Below are 25,211 nucleotides of genomic sequence, written 5' to 3'. Positions count from 1 at the left end.
TCGTTTAAAACACAGATTTCTGAGATTATTTACATACTCACGAGACAACATTCTGTCCCTAGCCCTTACAAACATAGGGAGCCACATTTCTTGGACTCTGAAAAATGCTTTCAGTCCTGGTCACTGCAATTTAAAAGCTGCCACACTTTTTGACCTTTAAAAAAAAAATCGCAGTTCACAAGTCAGCTTATAACTCAAATCACTATGTTTGACTCCAAACAAAAAGTGTTTTTTCAAAGCAGTCTTATTCAACTGCAATAGAGATGACAATTTGCTGCAGGAACTTCTGCGGAAGAACAGGCAGCTGCTGAGCACCCCAGCCCTCCGACCTTCTGAACAACTCTGCACATCCTTCTCCTGCCTCTTCCCACGCTCCCAAACCAGTTCGGCACTGCAAACTGCAAGAAGTGCTTCCACCAAATCCCATCCCATCCTCTCCCACAAGCAGGCTGAGGAACACTTGGAACCAGCAGTGAGTGCCCTCTGAAGCACAGTCAGAGGCAAATCTCAGAGGTGAGACACTACATACAGCCAGGAGCTACCTGAGCAGAAACTTCAGAGATTGGTCTCCAAAAGTGGAAGAGCTCAGTGAATGAGAACAGGAGTCACGTTCAGAAGAACCTCTGAGGCTGAAGAAGCTCCTCCAGCAGCAGGACATCCCCTGTGGTCAGCCATATGAACAGCTGGGAGACTTCTGTTTTCAGAAATGGCCATACCGATTTTGCCCATTTGTCCTAACACTCTCAGCTTTCATGAAACAGAAACACAGGATAATATGGTTACTTTATTCTAGCACTAATCAAGTAACAGATATAAACTACGATCCTAAATGAAAAAATAAAGGAAAACTACAAGTGTGTGAGGAAATAAGTGCTGCATTACCATCAGTCCCCCCATTTTACTTAGAACAACTGTGATTTTACCTCTCTTCTTGCATATTTACGCTATTGAAGTTGCCCAAATTAAAACACTTTTCATTGTCTGCAAACTAAATATAAAATCCTCTAAACACCACTGAACTAATTATAATCTTCTGTAGTATGTCAGTGCTGAATATGTTACAAACAAAACCCAACTGCACAGGGCATTGCTGCTTCTGGAATGAAAATTATTTAGAATAAGTGGCTTTCAGCAGTCTGGTTGCTGCTTTTTTCACAATTTGGAACTGGAGAAGTTGGCAGCCATGTAGGGATCTGCATCCATCAAACTACCCTAAACTACCAAATTTCCATCTGTTTTAAAAAGCTCCAGCTGACCTACATTCTATATTATAGATTAGCGAAAGTTTATAGAGTAGCACAAACAAAACTCTTGGTGCTAACCATATATTCTAAGCAATTAAATGTTTTATCAATAATATGTCCCATGTAAAGACACAAATCACACACAAATGAGTAATAATCATTTGACAGAGACTCTTAGATTGCTGTATAAGTAACATTGAATTGATTAACTGTTATTTCACATACTAAGAAAATTCAAATGTACACATTAAAATTATCTGAAGTTTAAAAAAAGGCTAATGAACTTTAATTCACAATTTCAGGACATGCTAAAACAAGGCATCAGAATCACTCAGCATTTTGGAAATCCTGTCTTTTCTAAATTATCTACAAAATGATTAGTAAAGGAAGTTGAGAAGCAATAACTCATTTCACAAAGCATGATTTCGACCTCAAGTTTCCATTTTGTTCTTATTCTGAGGCAGAGAGAAAACTCAACTTTGCTGTCAGATTTTTGTTGTGTTTTTTACAAACCAGTAACAAATTATTCCAGAGGCCAGTGGAACACACTGAGGTGAGGGTGAACCAAGATTAAGTCCTTGAGTCAGATCAAGAACTCCAGCTTGGGTCTCACATTTTCAAGTGTCCTGACTGAGTTTTCTCTCTTCCTAGAAAATCCTCAACCTGAAAAATCTCCATGAAAATGTAGTCATAAAAATGTAGTGAAGAAACATCATGTTTCTATTCTGATGCACTGCCATTTTCCAACAAAAAGAGGATACTGAAAATTTCCAGAGGGATCTTCATTATAAGCTCATCTGGACATCCTCTGTGTTAACAGTCCTTTCACTTATACTTCATGTCTGCATTGGTTAATTTCCCAGTAACACCTGTAACTTCTTTTGACACTCTTTGTTCCTCTTTACAATTAGGTCATTCAACTTTTCAATGAAAGGGCAAGGGGTAAACTATGGAAAGACTTAAGTTGGATTTTGGCTGATCCAACTGGTCTATTGAGACAGGAAAAATTTGGTAGTCAAAGGAGTTGCTTCCTCCACAAACTAGAAATCCATCAGAAGAACCTAGCTATGTTAATGGCTTGAACACTTATGTATATCACTAGTAAGAGAGGCCCACATAAAGAGTGTTGGTCTTTGCACATCCTTCCAATTAGATGTCCCTGTAAACTATATTCCAAAACACTTCTGTTTCCCAAAGTCAAAACAACATGTTTCCACCTTTCCCTGATCATCAACTGAACTGACAATGACATTTCAAAAAGTGCTGGTTGGATACATTACCAGAAAATTAAGCTGGACTCCTCTCTTGAGGTTTCTTTATTCTTTAATTGTATGTCTTCTGTATGACTGGCCTACCTATGCTTATCATACTTCTAGGTCATTTATCTATGCTACCTATTAACAAACCATTACACACAGGAAAGAAAAAGGAGATAAGAGTCCAGGCTGCTTACATGGTTTTCCTTGCAAGTACTGTCACTTTAAATGAAATACTGAAGAAACAGAGAACAACATCCATGCCACCTCAAAACCCCCTGTTTTGATCCTAAAAACCACATGCACTCTCTGGACTCACCTTCCCATAAAACAAAATACCACCACTAAAATCAGTACAGCAGCACAGGTTACACTAGTTCAGTAGCTGACATGGGCTGAAGGATGAAAAGCAAGGATTCATGACAATCTCGACACATGGCAATATTGCAGGATTCAAAAACTGGAAGGTGGAAACCTTCCATGTAGGCATACTAATACACCAAGAACTCGAAATCTCAAGGTGGGATTTATTTTAACTAGCTGCAAACATCTACAATGTAAACATTTGCATGAGAGCTATTCTACCACGTCTGGCTGGGATGGAGTTAACTTTCTGCAGAGCAGTTGATACGGCGCTGTGTTTTGGATCTGTGACTAAAAGAGTGTGGATAACACACCAGTGTTTTGGCTGAACAGTGCTTGCATTAAGTCAAGGTTTTATTTTTTCAGAGTAGGCTGGGGTGCACAAGAAGCTGGGAGGGGACACAGCCGGGACAGCGGACCAAAGGGATATCTCATCCTATACCATGTCGTGCTTGGCGATAAAATCTGGGTGAAAGGGGGAGGAAGAAAGGGCATTTGGGGTTATAGCATCTGTCTTCTCAAGTGACCCTTCCACATGCTGAGGCCCTGCTTCTCAGACAGTAGCTGAACACCTGCCGACTGATGGGAAGCTGCGAATAAATTCATTTTGCTTTGCTTGTGTGTGTAGCTTTGCTTCACTTATTGAACTGCCCTTATCTCATTCCACAAGTTTTGAGCTTCTGCTTTTCTGATCCTCTCCCCTGTTCCAGTGATGGGGAGTGAGGGAGAGGCTGTGCCTTCCTCCTAGTAAATGTGGAGAGTCACTTGTTTGCCTCGCTTGAGATTAAATTAAGAGTAAGATATACTCCATTGACCATCAGTGAAATCTCTTCTGTCTATAAAGAGAGCCTAGGTTGTGGTCTAGCTTCGACACAGCCTCTTAAACAGCAGAAACCTACATGGACTCACAGGAATCTGACTGTCAAGCCTGTCTCAACGCTCTGAGAGCCGAAGGGAAAATGTGGTCCACTGCCTATTAGCCACTAACTGATCACGTAATCCATGTTTTTAAAAATCTCTGATATAGCTATGCACGACTTAATATCAGATTGTGACATGAGCAGCTTCATTACATGCAGCAATACAGCAGCTGCAGTACGCCGGGCTGCAGCTGGGCCTTCTGAGGGCAGTGTGTTCAGTGCCACAGGGGAGATGCACAAGGTCAAAGTTTTAGGCAAAATTTTCTGGATATAATGACAGTTGTAGGCTGTGTGCAAATGGAAAAAAAAAGCACACCTCTAATATTGTTAGTCTTCACTCCAGCGCTAGCTAAATGCTTTTGATTATTATGTGCAAGTGGTGAATGTACCACTGGTGTCTTTGTGACAACAGGTGAGATGACATTATGCTGACAGGGGCTGCAACAAGCCAGAGTATCGTGCTGTCATCAGATCACAACATTTTGAAAATATTACTACTTCTTAAAATTTCTGTATGTACATGAGTCACCACTCACTCCACTTCCAAAGAAGACCTGAGTGAAATCCAACCAATTGCTTTTAAGCTGTACTATCTGACCCTAGCAGAGGAGTTTCCACTTCTGTATTTGTAATATTTGTAAGAGTTCTTCTGTATTTTAGAGTTGTTGTTACTATTACCACAGTAGCCTCTACATGCCCTGGTCAGATTCATGGTCCCATGTTCTTAAGTCATCTCACATCAAATACTAAGATCTCAGAAGAGGGACAGAATCTGATCGATTCTATTATTCTCTCCCACACTCTCCACTTATTTGCTGATGAAAAATTGTCCCAATACAATGAAAGGGTTTGCCACAGTATGCTTTCCTACTAGGATCCAAAGCAACGCTGTAAGATCCTTACACATCAATAAGCCAAAGGTCATATAAGGATTAGTTTCACATAGAGTAGTAAATTCAAAACTTAATCAAAGCCACAGTTTGGCTTTGCCCACAAAAATCCCACCATCTGTTATGTTAGAAGAACCATTAGGGAAACTGCATAAGACACGCTCTTCTAGAGGGTTGTTTGCTGAACCTAAACCAGAAAGTCACTTTGGAACTGACGGAGAACAAAAATCACAGCATCAGGCATGAGTCCCACTGTATATAAGCCCCCAGCGTGGGACCTACGAATTGTGTGGCAACAGCCTCAGCTGCAGGACCTCCACATATCTGAACTATCTTGGCCATAAGGCAAAGCAACTACTAGGTGAAAAGAGTCCTTGTTCAGGTAAAGGACCTCTTCTGGCACTGGGAAGAATTCCCTGCTCCTTCTTATTTCCTCTCCATCCATCTTATCAGCATTGCAGCTTCAGTTCACTGATACAGGCTACTTGTGCCTGTAATAAAATAGCATGGATGATTCCAAACTGGCAGACACTTTCCGCAGGATGTGACCCACTGAATTCCAGAGGATATGTTCTGTTTCTGCGCTGCCAGCTCAGGGACAGCAAAGGCAAGGCTCAACTGCAGGGATAGTCCGAGAGTCTGTGGTTCAGAGGGGCAAAAGTCTCTTTAAAGGCAGTACATGGAAGAAGAAGATGCAACTGCCTTTGGGGAGGTTTACATCTGTCGCATTTTCCATTTTGCAAAGCCACAAAGAAAATGGTGTAGGTGGACGGCTGAAGACTACTCTTCTCAAAGGCCTCCTCCTGAAATGGGTGCCTACGCTCTAATACTGACTAAGCCTCAGGGCTTTGCTTCTGATCTAATTAGATGATGATACTGCGATACAAAAGGAGAGGTTAATCTTGACTATATCTTCAATCTCCTTTCCTTGTGTGCAGTTGTAAACACCCTGGAAGCATTTGGAGTCACTTCTTCCTATATGTTGTAGTATCAGTACTTGCACAGAATGGCTACAAATGCGGTTAATTAGCGGAGCTAAAAAAAAAGCAGGAGAAACAATCTTTTAAAACATACTAAGCGATTCATACAAATCCTGAGGTGTATCAGTGCCAGTGTGGCCAGCAAAAAAGATGACAACAATGCAGCTTTTACCACTCCTATCCCATTCCCCTCATCCCTGTCAAGAAAAGACCACAGAGCACTCCTGCTTCCACCTCTGAGATTTGTCCAGTGCCCAGGGTACGCAGCGCGGATCCTCTCAAGCCTGGCCACAACCAGACACACCCACCCTGTGCGCAGAGCTGTTTCTGGGAAATGCCCTTGATTTGCCGATCTTGGGTGCTGTTATTTGTCCTTCCTGATGCAGCCAAGTGACTTTTCTAGCCCCCAAGAAAACCAGCCAGAAGAACATCACCAGATTCCTGTTCTTTGCACCAGTCTCTTGGTGGCTCTTGCAAATCAAAGCACATGTTCCCATTAGTTTACATAAAACCTTGGCATTTTCCTTCTGCTCCCCAAGATACGCACTCCTTCCAGTTTTCTGTCACCAGCAAACCACTATTCAAATGAACAGAAGTAGCACACATTTATCTGGCACATGAACATATTCTCCTCTACACCCGGCAGGAAAGTGAATTGCAATAACGCTCAGATTAATAAAAAGGAAATTCAGGCAACAATGGCAGCAGTTATAAATATGCCAAATTTATCAAACATGTATGAATTGGACCCACCATTGATTTACATGAGAATTCCAAGCCATTCTTTCTTATAGCTTCTAAGGAAAACAAGAACAAAGCACAAGCAACCTGATTATAAGAGAAATGACTGAGAGCAGAAAATTACTCAACTTATGTAATGTAATAAGCCCCTTTTGAAAAGCATCAGCAGAACGCTATCTTTTTTTTATACCATTCTTTACACCACTGGCATTCAGGTGGATAAAACAGCTTCCATTTTACAGTCATTCTTCCTGCTATTTTAGCTTGTTATGCTGTTAATCCAGTAGCAACAGACTTGAACCACTTCTAAGCTAACGATATTCTTTTGCTTTTCATTAAAAAAAAAATCAGGTTGTTGCTGCTTTTCTATAATTATATCATCTTGTCACTACAAAGGAGGAGGAATATATACCTCTATAAAAATGTTATCTTCAAAATATTTGGTATAGTGATACAAACCAGTTTTGGTACATAAATAAATACACCTGTATGCGCATAGACACACATATATGAAAACAGAGATAATATATACATCTACATATACTCACACCCTTATATCTACACATATCTATACAAATATATTAGTTGTATCTCTACATATACATTGAACACATCTATAAATATGAAAATAAAGGCAATGCACATAAAATAGACTCAGATTACTAAAAAGAAAGGTAGGAAGAATACATTACTCCTTGCACTCTGAAAGGGGGGCCTCTGATGCTCTGGGACATGCCTGTACTGCATGATGACATTTCTTGCACTCTCTCATTTGTAACACTGAATATCTAGATAGACAGGAATCACAGAATCACAGAATGTTAGGAATCGGAAGGGACCTCGAAAGATCACCTAGTCCAATCGTCCTGCTGGAGCAGGAACACCTAGATGAGGTTGCACAGGAAGATGTCCAGGTGGGTTTTGAATGTCTCCAGAGAAGGAGACTCCACAACCTCCCTCAGCAGCCTGTTCCAGTGTTCTGTTACCCTCACTGAGAAGAAGTTTCTTCTCAAATTTAAGTGGAACCTCTTGTGTTCCAGTTTGAACCCATTACCCCTTGTCCTACTGTTGGTTGTCACCAAGAAGAGCCTGGCTTCATCCTCATGACACTTACCTTTTACGTATTTATAAACATTAATGAGGTCACCCCTCAGTCTCCTATTCTCCAAGCTAAAGAGCCCCAGCTCCCTCAGCCTTTCCTCGTAAGGGAGATGCTTCACTCCCTTAATCATCTTTGTTGCCCTGTGCTGGACTCTCTCCAGTAGTTCCCTGCCCTCCTTGAACTGAGGGGCCCAGAACTGGGCACAATATTCCAGATGTGGTCTCACCAGGGCAGAGTAGAGGGGAAGAAGAACCTCTCTTGATCTACTAACCACCCCCCTTCTAATACACCCCAGGATGCCATTGGCCTTCTCGGCCACAAGGAGTTGGAATCCAAGTCAGGACAAGTTTTCTTAGGTTAAAATGGTGGGCGATGTGAGGGAGTAGGAAGAAGAAGGGCTTTGCTTTACTATGCTGGTAGTCAAAAGCCCTAATTTGGCCTGAAAAGCATATTGGTTCACATTCAACACTCTGACATTTCATATGAACTGCATTAGCTTCTCTGATTTTTAGAACGCAGTTTTAGCATTAAACCATACTAATGACTGAAAAACCGTCATTTAGGTAGTAGGCCACACTCCTCTTTCAGCAAGCTTTACTCATTTCAGTTAATGTATCTCAGCGAGGAATTTGGCCCAAAATGTTCTATCACAGGCAACACTCCTGGCAGACTGTCAATACCTAATCCTTGGAGAAGCTCTATTCATTATGCCATAGTGGTTATTTCAAGGTTCGCTTGGCCCTGTACTTTTAAAGTGGTAGAGTACAAACGTCTGAGATGGATCTCAGGTTGGCTTCAAAGTTAATTTTATTTATTGCAGAATGTGTGTCACTTTTTGCCCCAACTCCTTTCGCTTGGGGAGTTTATTTTTACTGCCTGTCAATAAGAATTTCGTGCTGAGTGTCAAAATGCCACAGCCATGCCCTGTATGAGAAGGTCTGCTTTATTTTTATCTACTTGTTTTGTTTTTATAATGCATAAATGGCATATTTAGAGTATATGGTATTCAGGAGGATGATGCTAGTGCTTCTGTTTGGAGGATAAAGAGTAAACATGCTGTGTTATGAATATTCCGGAGTTTCACCTTTCTTTTAGTGTCCCTAGGTGTCATACTACTACTGGACAAAACAAAATAATTCTCTGTGAACACCTAGTCTTACAGTAATCCCAGGCTTCATGGAATTGTGGCTACTTCAGGTAACGTATTTCTCCTTGAGGTTTACATCACCATTTTCCTGGACAAGAGATCAACTAGTCAACCTTCTTCAGGAACGTCTGTGAAGCTCCTCTGAATGTTTTTAATATATCTGCTCACACACACAGTCATAATTCAGACTTTAAGACAGCAGTACCTGATTTATTATAATCATAATTGACAACAGCTTGATTCCCTGTTTGCAGTTACTCACAACTTGCCTGAAACTTTCACATGTGAGGGTAAAAATGTGCCAGTGTGAGTTCCACTTCAATGACAATTTACATCACAGGGAAATTTTGCATAGGCTTAAGCAACAGACTGGCCAGGCACATTATTTCATTTATTTTTAAACAGAAAGCTTAGAACAACCAAATCAGCCAAGAAAGTCTAAAAATGGTCTTTGCTCAGTTACGTGATCAAAGGCCAGTGAAACTGGGCACAGAGACTGAGGCGAGGCTCAGAGGAACAACTCTACAAACCCACCCAGTGCAAATGCAGCCCCCTGATTTGGCCAGTCTGAAGACACTCAAAGGAAAAGGACAGGACCACTGTTCCTGGAGGAAAACCCACCAAGATGTGTCAACAGGGAAACTCTCTCCCTGGAATGCCGTGCAAGCAAGAGGGGGTGGTGGTCTGAAAGGAAATAGGACTTACCACATCATTCAGGGAGAACAGAGGTTTGGGATGGTGTAAAACCAGCTGTGAGTGAGTATGGTAACTACAGAGAGTGAGAAACAAATACTTATCTCCAGACGTTTAGGGGAATTGCCAAAGGCAGGGAAATGGATGGATCAAGGACTGAGGAGAAACAAGCCTGAGAAAACAGATGGAAAGAACAGATTAAAGGGACCAGAAGCATGTGAACAGGCAGCTGGTCAGTACTGTCTATCTGACCAATCCTTGCCCCTGATCACCACAGTCCAACCTGTACTCCTGCCAAACACTATTCCCAACTACTCACCGTGTGAATGCACCCCCATCTGCACGCCCAGTGCGTATCTCAGTGACTCACCGCTGGAGTCAGAGGCTGCAGACCTGAGGGCCTGTAGGTCCAGGTGCCAAAAACTGGAGAAGATCAGAGTCTGGGCCAGTGATGGGATTCAGAGAGTGATCAAAACTCACTGGCGGAGAGACCTGCCTTGTGTGCCTGTGTGACCCTCAAGCAGCTGCAGGAAGGAAGGGCCGTGAGCCATCGGTGGTGGCCAGGTTTGCGCAAGTGCCACCTGTGTTTAGGTGGGTGCTGTAAAGGCATTTCTGTGCTTGTGCTGGTCCCTATGGCTGGCTGAATGTATGGCACATATGGACATGCATGTGCCTATTGGGAATATGTGCCCTGCCTCATTACTAACTGGACTTCTAAATTCAGAACCGAAGCTGCTAAGTACCAACAGGGCTGGGGCAAGTGAAATTCGTGTGGGTCCTGAAGCCCCACCAGATTTGGCTACTGACAACAGTCTTGTTTTACAATCACCACAATTAGAAACTTTTGCAAGCTTCTTGTGAAGAACTTGCAGTTCTGATTACAAACCAGACCTGATCCAACCAGCTTTCAGAAAGGCTTCTGATGAAGCATCTGCATGCTTAATACTTATTTACTGTCAATTGGCTCCTCCGGGGCAATTTCTCCTTCAAATAATTCTCCAAGATTCAGGGTCAAAACCAAAACCCAAGTGAGTAACTTTTCATGGCCAGCTGTGCACAGATGCACCCCTCTGTATTCTTCCTTGTATTTCTAACTCTCACATTTCAATGGTGGCAGCATATGACCTTCACCTCTCTGAGTGTAGAAGGAAGCTCAGTCCCAGACAGCCACCAACAGGCTTCACCTTCATGAGACTCAGAGTTATTTTAGATAGTCTGGCCTCAATATTCATATTCAATAAGCTGGCTGAAGTGTGTGGCTTTTTGACCCAGAAAAAAATAACTCTAATAGCAAATATTTACCTTCAATCCCCTTCCTTTTAATTTTCTACCCATTTACCAATTCTAGTCCTGTAATGCTGGTGCTATTAGAGTGCTTAATTTCCAAAGCACTTCAGGTAATAACTGGATTATGACTAAAAAACTTTTACCAACCATGTTCTGTGGGTGCAGCCTCATCCACTTGACTGCTTCTACAAGCACAAAATAGATGCAATAGCGCACAATTCAACTCCATTGCTTAACAAGAGTATTAAAACCTTCAGATTTTTTTTTCTTCTTCAGACTTCCTATTAACTAGGTGCATCACTTCATTTGAAATTCCTTTCTTTTGTCTGGCATAAAAGCCTATCCTCTAAAGATCAGCAAGAGACAGAGCAGAGGTCTCCTTCTCACTTACCCAGGAACCTGACCATTGCATGTTCTGTCTTCTCCTGTCTCTTGCAGATGTACTGCAATTACGAACAATATTTCTTGTTATTCTAAACATGCAAAGCAGGAAGAAATATGATTTGTGTACAAAAGATGTAGGCTGTAGATACTAGATGAGAAGCAGATGGTAACGTATCTTGTAAAGCCAAGGTCCCTGCCATTTATTTTCTTTGGAACAGATACGTTGATGAAAAATGATCAAACAAACAAGTGGTTAACTCAGTTCAACTATTATGTAATTTTGTATAGTTCTTTCTGAAAAGAACGTGGAAGGTTTCATCCCTATCCTCTCTGAAGAGAATTAAGTCTTCAGAGTGCATCTGTGTCTCTCACTGAAAGCAGCAAAGTCTAAATGAACTGTAAATGAGAATACAAGCCTAACAACAACAAAAAAGTCCCATCAGGAAACGCAGTTACGAAGGTTCCCGCAGCATGACTCAAGACATATTGCAGCATACGTCTCCAAACACACCAGTTCCTAAACAGAATTATTTTGTCCTCATTCCAGAGACACTTACACAGTACCAGTCCTTCTGTATTTTATACTAACATTACATTCTGTATCAAATACTCATTCTAAAATCTTCTTTTCTAAGAGACAAAGTATCCAAAGGTCAAATTAAACTCCAAAGTCTGCACTAAAGGACATAATTCACAAGGGAGCCGTTTTCAAATACCTGAATCATCACCAATGGGCTATTTCAACAGGTCTCTCGATAATTCCTGGTTCAGGAAACCTCTGAGCAGCAAGCTGTGCGATCCCAGGGAAACACTGCTACCACAAACCTGCCTGCCCTTGAACCCTTCCCCAAGCATTCAGCTCTAGCTGCTGTCAGAGAAGGGACACGGGGCCAGGCGGACCTTCCCTGACTTCATATGATTGGCAAGCTGACCTAAACTCACAGCTTACTTTTGTCAAAACGTCAGTTTTATGTTAGACTTGTATCCTTATGCACCTCAAGAGTGTGCAAGTCCCAGAGGTCCTGGGGCTAAGGCCTGGTCTTTTTGGATAACATATTCAGGTTTTGCCTCAAGCACATTCATCATGAGACCCAGCACTGACCCCACAGTTTGCAGTGCTTCAGTATTAAATCTAAATCAATTAATTCCTGTGTGCTAAACTATTATGTTAATTTTGCTTGGATTCTCCTTGAATTTTGTTTGGAGTCTTGAGATCTTGATTTTAATAGTGAGACCAAATACTATTTTCTAATAGAGGATAAAGGTAGCCAGGTTGTGAATTACAATACAGTTGAGCATTCCTTGTGAGGATTCGCCACATTTTGAGTAGTATCATGTTCCCTGAACTCTGTCTTCCCAAAGCCAGCCAGTTTACCTACAAGAACAATGCTACAGAGAAGTGTGAAGCAATGAATTTCTTAGAGGATACAGAGCTGAACTCTGAGATATTAAATCCCTTGGGAACAAAAGACCTGACTTAGTAAGCAGGTAAGTTTAGACCCCATGAGCCTTCAGAAGGCACCTTCCAAAATTACATGACACAAGAAAAAAGGGGCCCCCACAGCATTTTTACTCTTGAGCTAGCTTCTATTCTCAGTTGCTTTTGTGATTCCTCTTTGCTTTCGCTGAGGGTATGCAGAACCCTGATCAAAGGCCGAAGCCTCAAATTGCAAAGTGACTCTTGCTTCATCTTCTTTCAGACTTCAGATGTATCTTCAGACTATGGAACTAATTCTACTTTGAAACGTGAAAAAAGTACACCCATATGACGGTACATGCTGTCTCTACCTCCTCAACACCTCAAGCAAGAGATGACTGTGTATGGGCAGAGGACAGCAAAGCATTTCATCAAATCCCACTCAATGTACAGAAAGTTGCAGTGGAGGGCTGTCAGGGTGAGTTACAGCCAGCCCTCAACACAGGCCTACTGCGAGATGGAAACAGCAGAGACCAGAGCTCAAGTTCCCAACAAGTCATTATCACCACTGCCATCACCACTTCCCTGGAATATACATTCTGGAATGTTTTAATTGGTTACCGCTCTCAAACATCCTTTCTCAGCCACAAGTTTTCATAACAGAAAAATATGTTCTACTCACACAAAGTCTCAGTGGCCAAAACTCATTGAGTCAAACTCAGATATATTACCAAAAAAAGCTCCAGGTGCAAAAATAAATCAAACCCACAACAAGAACAATGGGTTCTGCATGGAGGAAAATAAGTAATGCTGAAGTAAGGTCATATTCAGCTGGGAAACAAGAGAAGAGTCAGACAAAGGGGCTGATCAAGACTTGTCCCAAATAACCTCCATTTTATACAACTCATGCAACAGGATGCTAAGAAAAGTTATGTATCACTTAATAAAATGCTGTGAACTGTTCCAGTAACAGTGACTACTTGGTATATTTCTACCATCTGGAGGCAGAATTAAGTGGTAAAACTGCATGGATTTTATCAAGATTGAAGTATGCATTTAGAAATCCTCCATTAAAAATTACGTTTCATTTTCATTTATTTCACTAACATTTTAAGTCACTGAAAAAGAATCCACAAAATATTTCCTTAAGGAACTTTTTTCCTAGTGTCACAGTTCATTTCAACCAGCTTAACTTGTTTATTCTTTCTAACATATGGATCTCAATTTGCATACATCCTGCTCTCCAAGATGAAAACATGCTCTCAGACAAAGCAGGCAAAAACGTACAAAAACAATACAAGCCATCTGTCAGAGGAAGACAAAAAAAAAAAAAAAAAGGAACGAAAAAAAAAAACATACCACAAAAAACCCCAAACTCTTTCGCAAAGGTTTTCGCTCTTTACTGTTCTGCATCTTTTCCTCCCATCTTAGCAACAGCGCCTGAAGCAGCCAACCAGCGCCGGGGCGGCGAGGCGAGAGCATCCTCCCCGGGTTACCTCCGTGCATCGCCCGCTAGTAACCGCACCGGGCCAGCCCCAGCCGAGCAGCCGCACCGCTACCGCAGTGCACCTGCTGGGGACCAGGACAGGCTTTTTTTTTTCCCGACTCTTCCAGCAAGGATTAGCAAACAATTTAGGGTAAATCCTCCCCTCCCCAGCTCCCCCTCCTCTTTTTCATTTGGGTCTTTGGATAACTCCTGGTGGGGGGCAGGGGGGTGAAATCTCTTAAATGAAGTCACAGAAAGGATGCAGCAAAAAATGGTTAACTAAATTAAAAGAAACAGGTCTGTCCAAGTGCACGTACCAGAACTAATTTGTAATAGAGCACCAAAGCAAATCAACAGAACCCAGCCTGTTAAAATCTCTGCTAACGATTTGACAGTGGGTTAAGTTTCCATCTTAGGCAAAGATCAGTATTAACATAATATACAGACCTCCTAGCTGAAGTGTATTAATAGGTATCTAGCTGTTCTGACGACATTGTCTCAGACTGTGATGGACAATTTTCTCATTTCATGAATATCAGGCAACCTGCCAAAGACTCAGTGTTTCCCCATCGGACACGATGGAGCCATCCAGAATAAGCACAGTCCTTCATTCCCCTCCTTCCACTCCTGCCCTTTAATGTGCTGAATCTCCAAGCCATGAAGCAACAACCTTGTGAGAAAAGACAGCACCTCTCTGGCTGGTTGTTTCCACAGAGTCTGAGCCACTAGAACAAACTCAAAATAACAGAAAAATCACATTTTCTACGGAGCACAAATTTCTGTATTGCTACTAAACTGCTCCATAAAAATACCTGGACACATTCTGGCTGGCTGGAGACTGTTCCACAGAGGTTACTAAAGACCAAATCCTATCAGAACTTACACTCAAACACAGTACAAATGAGTCATTAGAGTCCTAAAAATAACAGTGGAGAAATTTCCAACTAAAAAGTTGCCTAATTAACCATGAATACTGACAAGTAAGAAGAAAAAAAGTAATCCCTGAGTTATTGTAGAGCTTTGATCCAATTTATTAATACTTCTTCCTGGATGCACTCAAGTTATGTGAGAACAATATTTCCATTTCCCTCCTACATTATAACATAAACACCTAGAAACAATAGGACAAATGTCCTTTGGTGGCTATACAGAATGTAAATATCTTGAAAAGTAAAGCTCAATGAATTTGACCAAGACAGAAGGCTCCAAAGTACTTTTTGTGCCCTCTTCGTATTTGGGACTATCCACATTTTTATCCCCAAACCACTCTTCTACGCAGATTACTTTATGGTGCTTTTAACAAAAACAGCTGAAACCTAAGGCACTGACTTTTCTCCAAAATCCTCTTGCAGTTTTCAGGCAGTCCTAGCATAAAAACCTACACATCTATAGCTCTTGTATAAACTGGTAAAACCAATATGTGTTTCCATGGTTTGCATTTCCAACTGCAGTTTAAACAGTCCAGAAGCCAAGGTAAGAGCCACTTCCAGATCTCTTTCTCAACACTTAGATAAATGGCTTTGTGACGAGACACTGAATTTTGGCCATGTTTTGTTCTGAACTCTGTGGATCTCACTTTTCCTCATTTAAGAAGCCCACACTGGATCTAATGGAGGATTCTCCTCTTTTTCTTCCCCTTGAAGCCACCCAGCTCCCTCTTTCTATAGAAAAGGAGAAGGCATTCTCAGACTAAACTGCCCAGTTATTTCTTTGTGTGCTCAAGTTTCCTTTTTCTATAATAGCTTTGCCAGTCCATCTTAATTTTACAACACGGTCTCTCTCCCAGCAGTCCTGCAGCTCTGTCACGTGAACCTGGAACCTTGCAGACCCTGGGCACGTGTTTGGACAAAGGCTGGGCTCACAGACCAAGACACATTTTTGGTTCTGGAAGATCCTTACCCTCACAAGTTCCGAATTAAGTCACTTATCAATCTCTTTCCTTTAAAACTGAAGAAACAGTTGATTCTACCAGTTGACAAATGCCCTAAAAGCTTTCTGAGGAAAATGCCAAAGTCATCTGAGATCTTCTGAAACTTTTACCTCTCTAACCTTTTACCAAATTCCCACATTGGTAAGAACTCCTATGGAACAGAGTGGGTCAGATGCAGCTGCCTTGATCAAGGATACAGCTGCCAGATTCCTTCCTTGTTAATACCACTGACTTCTAGAAGAATTATACCATGAATGAATCAGGTCCAGACTCATGCCAATCTTTGCTATGAATTTGATAAAACCTCATTGAAATGAGTAGAACAGCATTTATCATATAAAACTGAGAATGAAAATAAATGCTCTTCCTTATTTTTAAAGAGAAAATGAGATTTCATAGATAAATTAGGCATTTTAAGGCTGACGCAAATCAATGAAAAATTCTAATTTAAAGTCTAGAATGGTTTATTTAGCGTCTTTGTTGTTGACAAGCAATGCAAATTCACATTTCTTTGTGCTTTTAATAACAAGTAAATGATGTTACATACCATGAGTTTCACTGTCTGAACAATACAGCTAAGTACAGAACACAATGGCAGCATTACTAATTATTCCTCCTTTTGTTAATTTAGAGCCTAACGTTAACATTACTTTGCAATACCATCTTTACTGAAGGTAGTACATTTTTTGTTGTTGCTCTTTAGTTGAATTTCTCTCCAACATGCTGGCACAAATTGTCTTTGAAAGGAAAATATACTTCTCCCTTGGTGATCTAACACTCATGAAAAGTTTTAACTAATTCATTACAGCCACAGAGAAAGATGTAGAAATAGTGGGTTTTTTCGAAGGTCCATTCTAGAACAGAAACACCATTAATTTAAAAGGCACATTTTCATACCAGCATCCCTTATTGCTTATTGCCATGACCAGCACCCAAGAAAAACGTGAACCAAGAGACATCTCCCACTTCATTATTTTTTTCAGCTTGTGCATGCAAGTTTATTGGTTTTAAATCAGTTGCATTTCCTACACTGGACTTTGTACCTTCAGGAATATATTTTCTGCTATCTTCTCATAAAAACATAAATTTAGAAATTTCAGATCACAGCAATGACAGATCCTTTGAGCATAGGGAACCCACAAGGAGCATAGAGCTAAAATATCCACCAGTGTTTCAAGACACAATATTGCCCTTTGGTTGGTCAGAAACTGATTAAAACCCATTGCAAAGTCCCCATTTGCCATTAGAGAAGAAACCAGTAAGAGGCATTCAGAACAGTCTTACGTGTCATATATTCATCTACGAGCCTATCAGTTTCAAATAGAGATATCCCAAATTGCCAACAAACAATTATATTGCAGAACCACTAAAACAATTCAAGGAATCTGGCAGTTCAGTCCTTACCTTTATTTGAGACAGTTTAGACAATTCACTTTTCTATTTCTCTAACGGAAAACCTTTTTTATTAAAGCAAATACATCAGGTCAGTCCCTGGAGTAGGGAATATGGCTGCAAGGAAAGTTTGTTTACAAAAGGTTTCTATACCTGGCAAGCGATTCACTAAATGATAGAAGTGTTGCTGGGAAGGGACCTCTGGAGGTTGCCTTGCCCAGCCTTCTGCTCAAAGCAAGATGATCACCAACACAAGATGAGGTCAGCTGTGGCTCTGCCCAGCCAAATCTACACCTGCTGGCAGGGAGCAAGCACACTGTCTCTGCGTGACCTGGTCCCAGCACTGCACCAACCTCCTGGTGAACGGATATTTCCTAATGTTCACTGCAAGCCACCTAAACTGCAATATGTAGCCATTGGCTCTTGTCTATCAGCAGGCACTACTGACAAAAGCTTGGCTCTTCTGCCTTTATACCTGCCCTCTAGGTAGTTGTACACCAGAATAAGATCATCTCCCAGCTTCCCCTTCACTGGACCTAACAAGCCGGCTTCCTCAGCCTCTCTTTGTAGCTTCCCTGACCAATTTTCTACTCCTGACAGACCCTTCCCAGCTTCCCAATATCTCTGTTGATCTGGAAGGCCCAAACCTGGATGCAATATTCCAGTTGTGCTCTCACCAACGTCAAGGATAACTACTTGCCTCCATCTGGCCATGTCCTCCAAAGGTAGCTCATTATGTGGTTTACTGTACTTGCAGTGAGAACACACTTTGGCTCATACTCAGCTTGGCATCGACTGTAAACCCTCCCAAGTCTTCTTTAGATCCTTGGCTAGCAGAAGAGTGCCAAGACCTGCTGGTAGCCAGCATGCCCCACAGCCACTCACAGGCTGTCCTCAGTGGTCCCAGGAAAGACAGATGGTGCAAGACCAGGTGAGCAGGGAAGAATATGAACTCCTGCTCACAGATAGCCAGAAAAGTTTCACCTCCTCTTTCAAATCTAAGTGTAGTGACACAGTCATAGTGAGCCATGCCCTAGAGCTAAATACCACAACCCGTCCTTTTCAGCAGCAGGACAGCTTGTCAGGATGTGTCATATTGTTCAAGCTGAGTCACTCAGACATGTCAGCAAATGTGGACAGAGGTTTTTGGTCTAGAACCCCTTGATTACTTTTGGCCAGTAAGAAAGAAATCCAGTTAAGAACTTCATGTTTTAAATCTTACATAAGACACTATGGCATAGTTCCATTTCTTGGGGAAAAAAAAAAAATCCTCAACTTTTCAGTTTGTTCTGATAAGATAAAAAATCATTTTGAATGTAAGAAAGCTGCTGCCAAACCGAGTTGTTCTCCTATGGACAGTACAGATACATGCAATTTTAATAAAGAATTAAAAGAAGGGAGGTATGTGCCAATATAGTTTTGATGTTAAAAAAAATCCATTAAAGCCTTAAGTTTCCACGTTCTTCAACAAATTAATAACTGTATGCACAGGCTGCCCACATACAGTAGTGGTTCCATGGCCATAGCTCCAGTGTTTTTCATACCACACATTTTTAGACTACTAAAGCCTTGGTGTTGTGATAATGACACGATTTCCAGACAGCGGCAATGTACTTTGTGAAACAATTTTAAGTGGAACCTTTAAGTCAGTGGATTTATAAACTCAGAGCAAGTGCAAGTACCAAGTACGGCTCAGGTGAGTGGTGCATTGGCAGGGGCTTATCTATTAAAAGGAACTAAAGCACACAACCATACCAATTTACATGACTAAGAGAGAATTCCTTGAGGAAGAGCAGTTATATCATTCAGTACACAAAATTCTCCGGAAGATTTCAGTATTTTCTCTTGGGCTTACTTCTTTTCACTAGCTGGAATTTACTGCACAACCTAGTTTTTCTTTCAGAGATAACTAGTTACACACACACACACGCAAAACAAAAACTCTCTAGGAAACACATGGCTACACAAAGCAGATGAAGGTATAAAAAGAACAAATGCAAAACAGATGAAAAAGGACAGAGCCACCTTACACCCACCTTTCAGAACTGGAATAGATCAAGAACATAAGAAGAGAGCTAAATGTGCCCTCCTTACTCCCAACAGTAAATCAGCACCAGAAGAATTGTCTCAGAACCAGCTCTCAGTGTAACTGGATTGTGAGAGGAAAGCAGTAACTCTTCACTTGAGATTCATCCAGTATCTGTATCATTTTGGTGTGCCCTGTATTGTAGGTTGTGAACACTTTAATGTGTATTACTAGCAAAATAGCTAGCAAAGAGCATCCTGGTCCTTGACTAAACCTCAGGATTCAGTCCTAGCAATAGTCAGTGGTTTCACCAGTTGAAAGAAACAGTAAGCTTCCAGAGACCCATCATGGAACACCAGGAGACATGGATGGACTGACATTCCTATGGCTCACAGCATTTATTTCCAAACACAGAATTTTAAGAGAATAATTTTTATCCTGGTTTCAAATGCCTTCTAAAATTCTGAGATGCTGGCTGTTCCCCCCACCTCCATCTTTAAACTACTGCATGCTCTACCCACCCTCCACAATGAACTGTAGACGTGCAAGATCACAGGACAGATATTTGGCAGCACATAAATACTGTATTTACTTCAGGTGCTTCAGAATTGGGAGGTAAAAATAAGCAGTTGTATGAACTACTGCAGCTACAGTTTCTTGGAGTGCAAAGGGGCCGTGCACTCTTGTGCATCAGGCTCTGTGAGAGTTCCATGGTGCCAGCTGGGGGCAGTGGGTATGCAAAGAAGCCAAGCAAAAAGTAACTGTGAAAACACACTCCCTTTACTCATTTTGTTTTGCCATCCACAACGGACCCGTTTTACCTATCAGGACCGCCCACATGAGCAATAATGTTTCTATGTTAGCCAAAACATTAAGTCTTCCTCACCTTTCTTCCTCCACCATGGCCCTTCTTGCACAGAGTATGATAGTTCTTTAAACTCAATATTCACAGCTGGTCTGCGGGGTAGGTAGGAGAAACGATGAGCTTCCGTCAGAGTATTGTCCACCTTCTTTAAATGTCCATTTATCAGTCGAATGTCTTGGTTATCTGTGCTGTTCGACACCACTTCATCCACCGAAACACACACTGACTTTGGCTCCACCATGGTACAAGCAGAATTGCTGCCGTTCTAGAGGAAAAAAGTTGGAGAATAGACAAAGTTCACAGACTCTAGTTTACAAACATGTTTTAAAACCTTTTGTATTAGAATGATTATTTCAATAACACAAGAATCCTGTACAGTAATGCACTGAAAGGGGAAACAAATAAAACAATCTTTTGTTTGTTCTGCCAGCATCTTGACAGAAGAGGTAAAAAAGCTATTGCACTTGCAGCACACAAAGGGCAGTTCCTTTAGCACCAGTATCCTCTCGAAGGGTATATACACATCAGTATCTTCAGAACAGAGTTAGTTCTTGCACCAGACTAATAAAACATTTATAAGTTCAATTCCCATTGTATTTGGTTTCTCACACACTCAAAGAATTTGTTTCTACTCACTCTGATTCCAGAGCTTGTATTGGGACAGGGCTGAAGGGGGAAGGGAGCTAGCTGAACTATCATTTGTGCAGACTTTTCAAAAGACAACCACTCAAAATGTCGAAGAGCTCTTATTCCTTTGGATTAGAACGTACTCCTGTAAATGTGAAACTGCACAAGTTATACTTCTGTAAATTTTGAAATGTACTGCTTTGCGTCTTATTTGCTCCTGCACTAATAGTTCTTGAGACTCTGCACCCTGGAACAGTACAACTTCTTTCCTAGAGGTCTTTTAGGAAAGCACAGCACTTTCCAACCAAAAATCCTTGCACACTTTACTTGCTTGATGGTGATCCCTAATGGAAATCTTATCAGCTACATAAGCATACTAAACCCTGGTCCAGTACTTGCACTGTTGACACTGTAAGGTCACTGCTCCATGCTTACTCATACCTCTTACTACCCTTTGCCTATCGTAGCACCCAGTGCAATTCCACTTGGCATTTTTTTGATTGAATCTCTTCCCCCTCTTCTCCTGGCCATGACAATGGCCTGCCACTTTGCTTTTTCTTCTTTTTTTTATTATGCACACAGAATCTGAACATTTTCCCTTCCTTTTACCTGCATGGGCACCTTACACTAATATCAACAGGATGTTTATAAGGTCAGAAGTAAAACAATTGTGAACTCTCTTCAGCTAAACAGAATTCTGAACAGTTCAGAAGCTGTTTGTTGTCATCTGTTGTTTGGAGCATGTCATAAGCAAGGCCCATCATCTGCACAGTTGTCCATTAGAAATTTTAGCATTTTTTAATGCAGATCAGTATTGGAAAATACTATTATAGCTGGCTTATGAGCTAGGCCTTCCATGCTGTCACATCTGCCCAACAATCCACATGTTCCCAAAGGTATCTCTTGGGCAGCATATGTGCTGTAGTACTTTTCATCGGTAGTGAACACCCCCCAAATGAAGAGCTATAGGTTATGCCACTGCCTTCCCCTACTTGTCCTCCAATGAGACTGAGAAGCTACATTGCCTCCTTTTCACTGTGCTATTTTTGCCTCCTCTGTCATGGTCAGTGGTCTTCCCATTTATGCTGTAAAAGCAGTGCTGCTCAGAACAGCCACTTGTCATGTATGCTGATAAAAAAAAAAAAAATTTTAAGAAAACCAGTCTTACATAACTACTGATGAAAAATAGTAAAAATACAGTCCTACATAACCACTTTATAGCTAGCGTCTTCACATGCTTTATGCACAAGTCTCAAGTTCTTCATGTAAAAATCAGCTCTGCTTACCACATTTATTCAAGTAAGATATTTTAATTGTGCGCTCAACTTACTCAAAGGTCAGGTATCCAGTAACACTTACTCCCAACTTCTTAAATAGTTGACTGTAATGGCATGTAATTTGAACATAACAAGAGTAATGTGAAACGTCTTAGAACTGAACAATTCAAGTAGGGAAACCTCCCTCTTCCCTAAAAAATAAGAGAAGGTGAACGAACAATACCCTTTCCTAAATGTTTTCAAGGCTTGCTTTAGCACTCATAAGCTGTTTGGTTCGGAGGAACCATTGAGAACCTTTGTACATCAGAGGGAATGTCCAAAAACTAAGACTCAATGAGTAGGTCACCTTGAGCGTTCAAAAGACAGCTGGAGCTTCTCTAGTTTAGAACAATTTGAAAAGAAACATCCTTTGGACCAGATCCTTGCCTCTGCCTACTTAATCATCTCTGAGTATGAAGCCAGAGGCTTTTGTTCCTGGGTCATTAAGCACGCCACTTCAACCACACAGCAGACTGCAATGCCTGTTCTCAGGAGAGGGTGACAGAGTCTTGTGAGCTCTCCATCACACATCTGCCTCCTCCAGGTACCACCTGCTTGGGCAGGGATCCCCTTCCCCGAGCATTTGGGGTGATGGAAACATCTCCCAGCTGCAGGATCATCTCTGTGTGGTGGGCAAGTCCTGTGGTTACGACTGGCACAGCTTTAGCCAGTGTAACCGCTCCTTGAACACACCTGAACTCTGTCTGTACATCCACCAACACCAACCCACCGCTCATTTCTCCACTGACACACCGATGTGCAGGTACCGCCCTGCACTCTCAACCCGTGCCCACCAGACATGAAGAGGGTATGTTCTCAAGGACCGCGCTCGCGTCTTACTTGTTTCCCTACAATTTCTCACATAGTTTTATTTCCTCTCGTGAGGAGCAGGACGGCTTCCCGGAGCTCTCCGGACACGGCAGCAAACGCCCGGCCGTCCCCACCTGCAGGACGGTCCTACCGGCTCTGCCCGCTCCTTGCCCAGCCGCCTCCCGCCCCTCTGCCGCTCGCCCGCCTGTTATGCAAAGGTGACGGTCTCTCCGTAAATCTGTTTTGAAAAGGACGGGGCGCAGCAGCGCAGGGAGCATGCTCGGAACCGCCGCTAATCCCCCGGCTTTAGCTACAGCCCAGAGGTAACCAGCGGTCAAACTCCGCCGTGCGCCGCCGGCCCCTCACACCCCCCGCCGGCCATGGGGGGTGTGCCCCGCACCCGATACCCGGCACCCCTTGGCGGGACACAACCCCGGACCAGTCGCCCGGCTCCGGTTTTCCCCCAGGCAGAGCGGGAAGGAGCCTCATGGTGCCCTCGCTCCGTGTGTGCTGCCCCTCAGCCCCGCACTTCGCCCGCACTGGTCGCGCAGCACCCCCCGCCCGCCCCTCGCCGCGGCCCCGCGGAGGGCGGCAGGGAGGCCAGGGCACCCCTTACCAAAGCGGTGCCCAGGGAGAAAGCCGCCATCAGACATGCCATGTGCCCCGCTGCCCGCCCGGCTGCTGGCAACGCTTGCCGCCCCGCTCCGCCGGCACCGCGCCGAGCCTTCGAGTGCCGCCTCTCCGCACAGACTGGCTGCGGGCGGGCGGGCGGGGAGGGAGCGGCCTCCCGCCGCGCTGCGGCCGCCTCCGCCCCGGCCCGCTGCGGGAAGCACTGCCCCCGCCGTGGGGCTGGGGGGAGCCGGTTCGTAGGGGCATCCCTGCGCCGTGGGGAGGCGTGGGCAGCGTGTCCCCGCTGTGGGTAGCGGGTCGTCCCGCGGGTGGCCGTGGCTTTGCTGAAACCCGCGGCAGACGCTTCTCCAGGGGACGGGGGACCGAGAGTCTCTGGCTGGGACATAACTGGGGGGGGTTGCAGGGCATTGCCTCCTAATGAGCTCCTGGAGGGGACCCAGATGGCATTCCTTGAGGAAACAGGGAATCGAAGCACCATCTATTTTAGCACCAAAGTGCCATTCCACCCGCAGGTGGAGATGGCTGTTCTGGCCCTGGGACTCACATGCCACTGACTTAGAAGCTGGGCAAGCTGTTGTAGTTCAGAAATGGAGAGAAACGAAGGTTGTCACCAAGTGTCCATCTTTGTTACTTTTTTCCTCTGACAATCTTCAGCAAGATCCTGCAAAGATGGGGCCTGAACTACACACTTGCCCATGAAGTGCAATGGGTGGTGATCATGTGCCGTTAGGGTTGTGTTGGTGCTGCTGACTTGTATCTAGATCCATGACTAGCTTCTGAGTTAGATTCATTAGCCGTGCTACCTGGTGGCAGAAGGTTCTTCCCAATCAGTCCACAAAGAAGCCGAATACCCACCAATTAATTAGCCATGCTACCTGGTGGCAGAAAGCTCTACCCAACCAATTCATCAAGAAGCCAGATACTGGAACATCCGCTAGCCATCTGAAGTGCCCCTGCAATTATGTACTCACTGGGCCTGTTTAATGTGCATGATGGGGCTCCATCTCTGTTCCTCTGGAAGCAGGAACAAAAGGGAGGCTAAATTACATCAGGGGTCTGAGAATTAAATTCAAAGCATCTATCAGTGTTATATGTATGAGTTTATAATCTGTGAGGAATCGTCTAACCAGGGAGCTTGCCGTAACACTTGGTGCTCACGTAGCATTGTACAGACATAGAGGTAATCTTCACAAAGCCCCTGGAAGGTAGGTAAGTATTTTATCCTTGCTGAGCTGTGAAGGGGTGTTTACTGCAGGCAGCACAGCCCTGCAGGGAGGGAACTACTGCACAAAACATCTGTGCCGGGTCAGAAGGGGGCTTGTCTCCTGCAGTACCCGCCCTCTCGGCAGCAGCTGGAGATGGGTGCTCGAAGAAGAGCTTAAGCACAAGACTAGCTTGTATCAAATCTCTCCCTGATACTTTCCCAGCCTACAGCTGTTTTTGGCTCAAGGACTTCCTGATGTAGTTGTCACCCCTGAATGTGCTGATAACCCTTGATAGATATGTCTTCCATGAAAGAAGACTGTCCCTTGGAAATGTGAACTTTTACCATCTACTGCATCCTATTCCCAAGGGACGGAGCGTGGAGACTCACTGGGCTTGGCCTTGGATTCAGTCTGTAGATGTTGCAGCAAATTTGCTTATAACTCATGTATTGAGAAAGAAATGCCTACCTGCTGTGAAATACCAGGCCAAATATAGATAG

General features: G+C 43.0%; 1 protein-coding gene across 3 annotated transcripts in view; it reads right to left on the bottom strand.

Moving 5' to 3' along the window:
* ABCG1 (ATP binding cassette subfamily G member 1) overlaps positions 1–23,642 on the bottom strand; it is a 58,273-nt gene extending 34,631 nt beyond the window's left edge. Inside the window, exons 1-2 of one of the 3 annotated variants that reach the window (XM_065861274.2) lie at positions 23,493–23,642; positions 20,145–20,388 (exon numbers count right to left, since the gene is read on the bottom strand). In XM_065861274.2, coding sequence (XP_065717346.1) covers positions 20,145–20,388; positions 23,493–23,534 — 286 coding nt within the window. In that variant the 5' untranslated portion in view covers positions 23,535–23,642. Of the gene's footprint in view, positions 1–20,144; positions 20,389–22,906; positions 23,046–23,492 lie in introns of those variants that run through there. The other 2 variants (XM_065861281.2, XM_071811476.1) reach the window with 2 other exon arrangements.
* Between the last annotated feature and the right edge of the window lie 1,569 nt (positions 23,643–25,211).

This window comes from Patagioenas fasciata, chromosome 1 (assembly GCF_037038585.1).
Source record: "Patagioenas fasciata isolate bPatFas1 chromosome 1, bPatFas1.hap1, whole genome shotgun sequence".
In the NCBI taxonomy this organism is placed as follows: Eukaryota; Metazoa; Chordata; class Aves; order Columbiformes; family Columbidae; genus Patagioenas; species Patagioenas fasciata.
The sequence above is the reverse complement of the archived record's forward strand: the minus strand, read 5'-3'. Positions and strand labels throughout refer to the sequence as shown.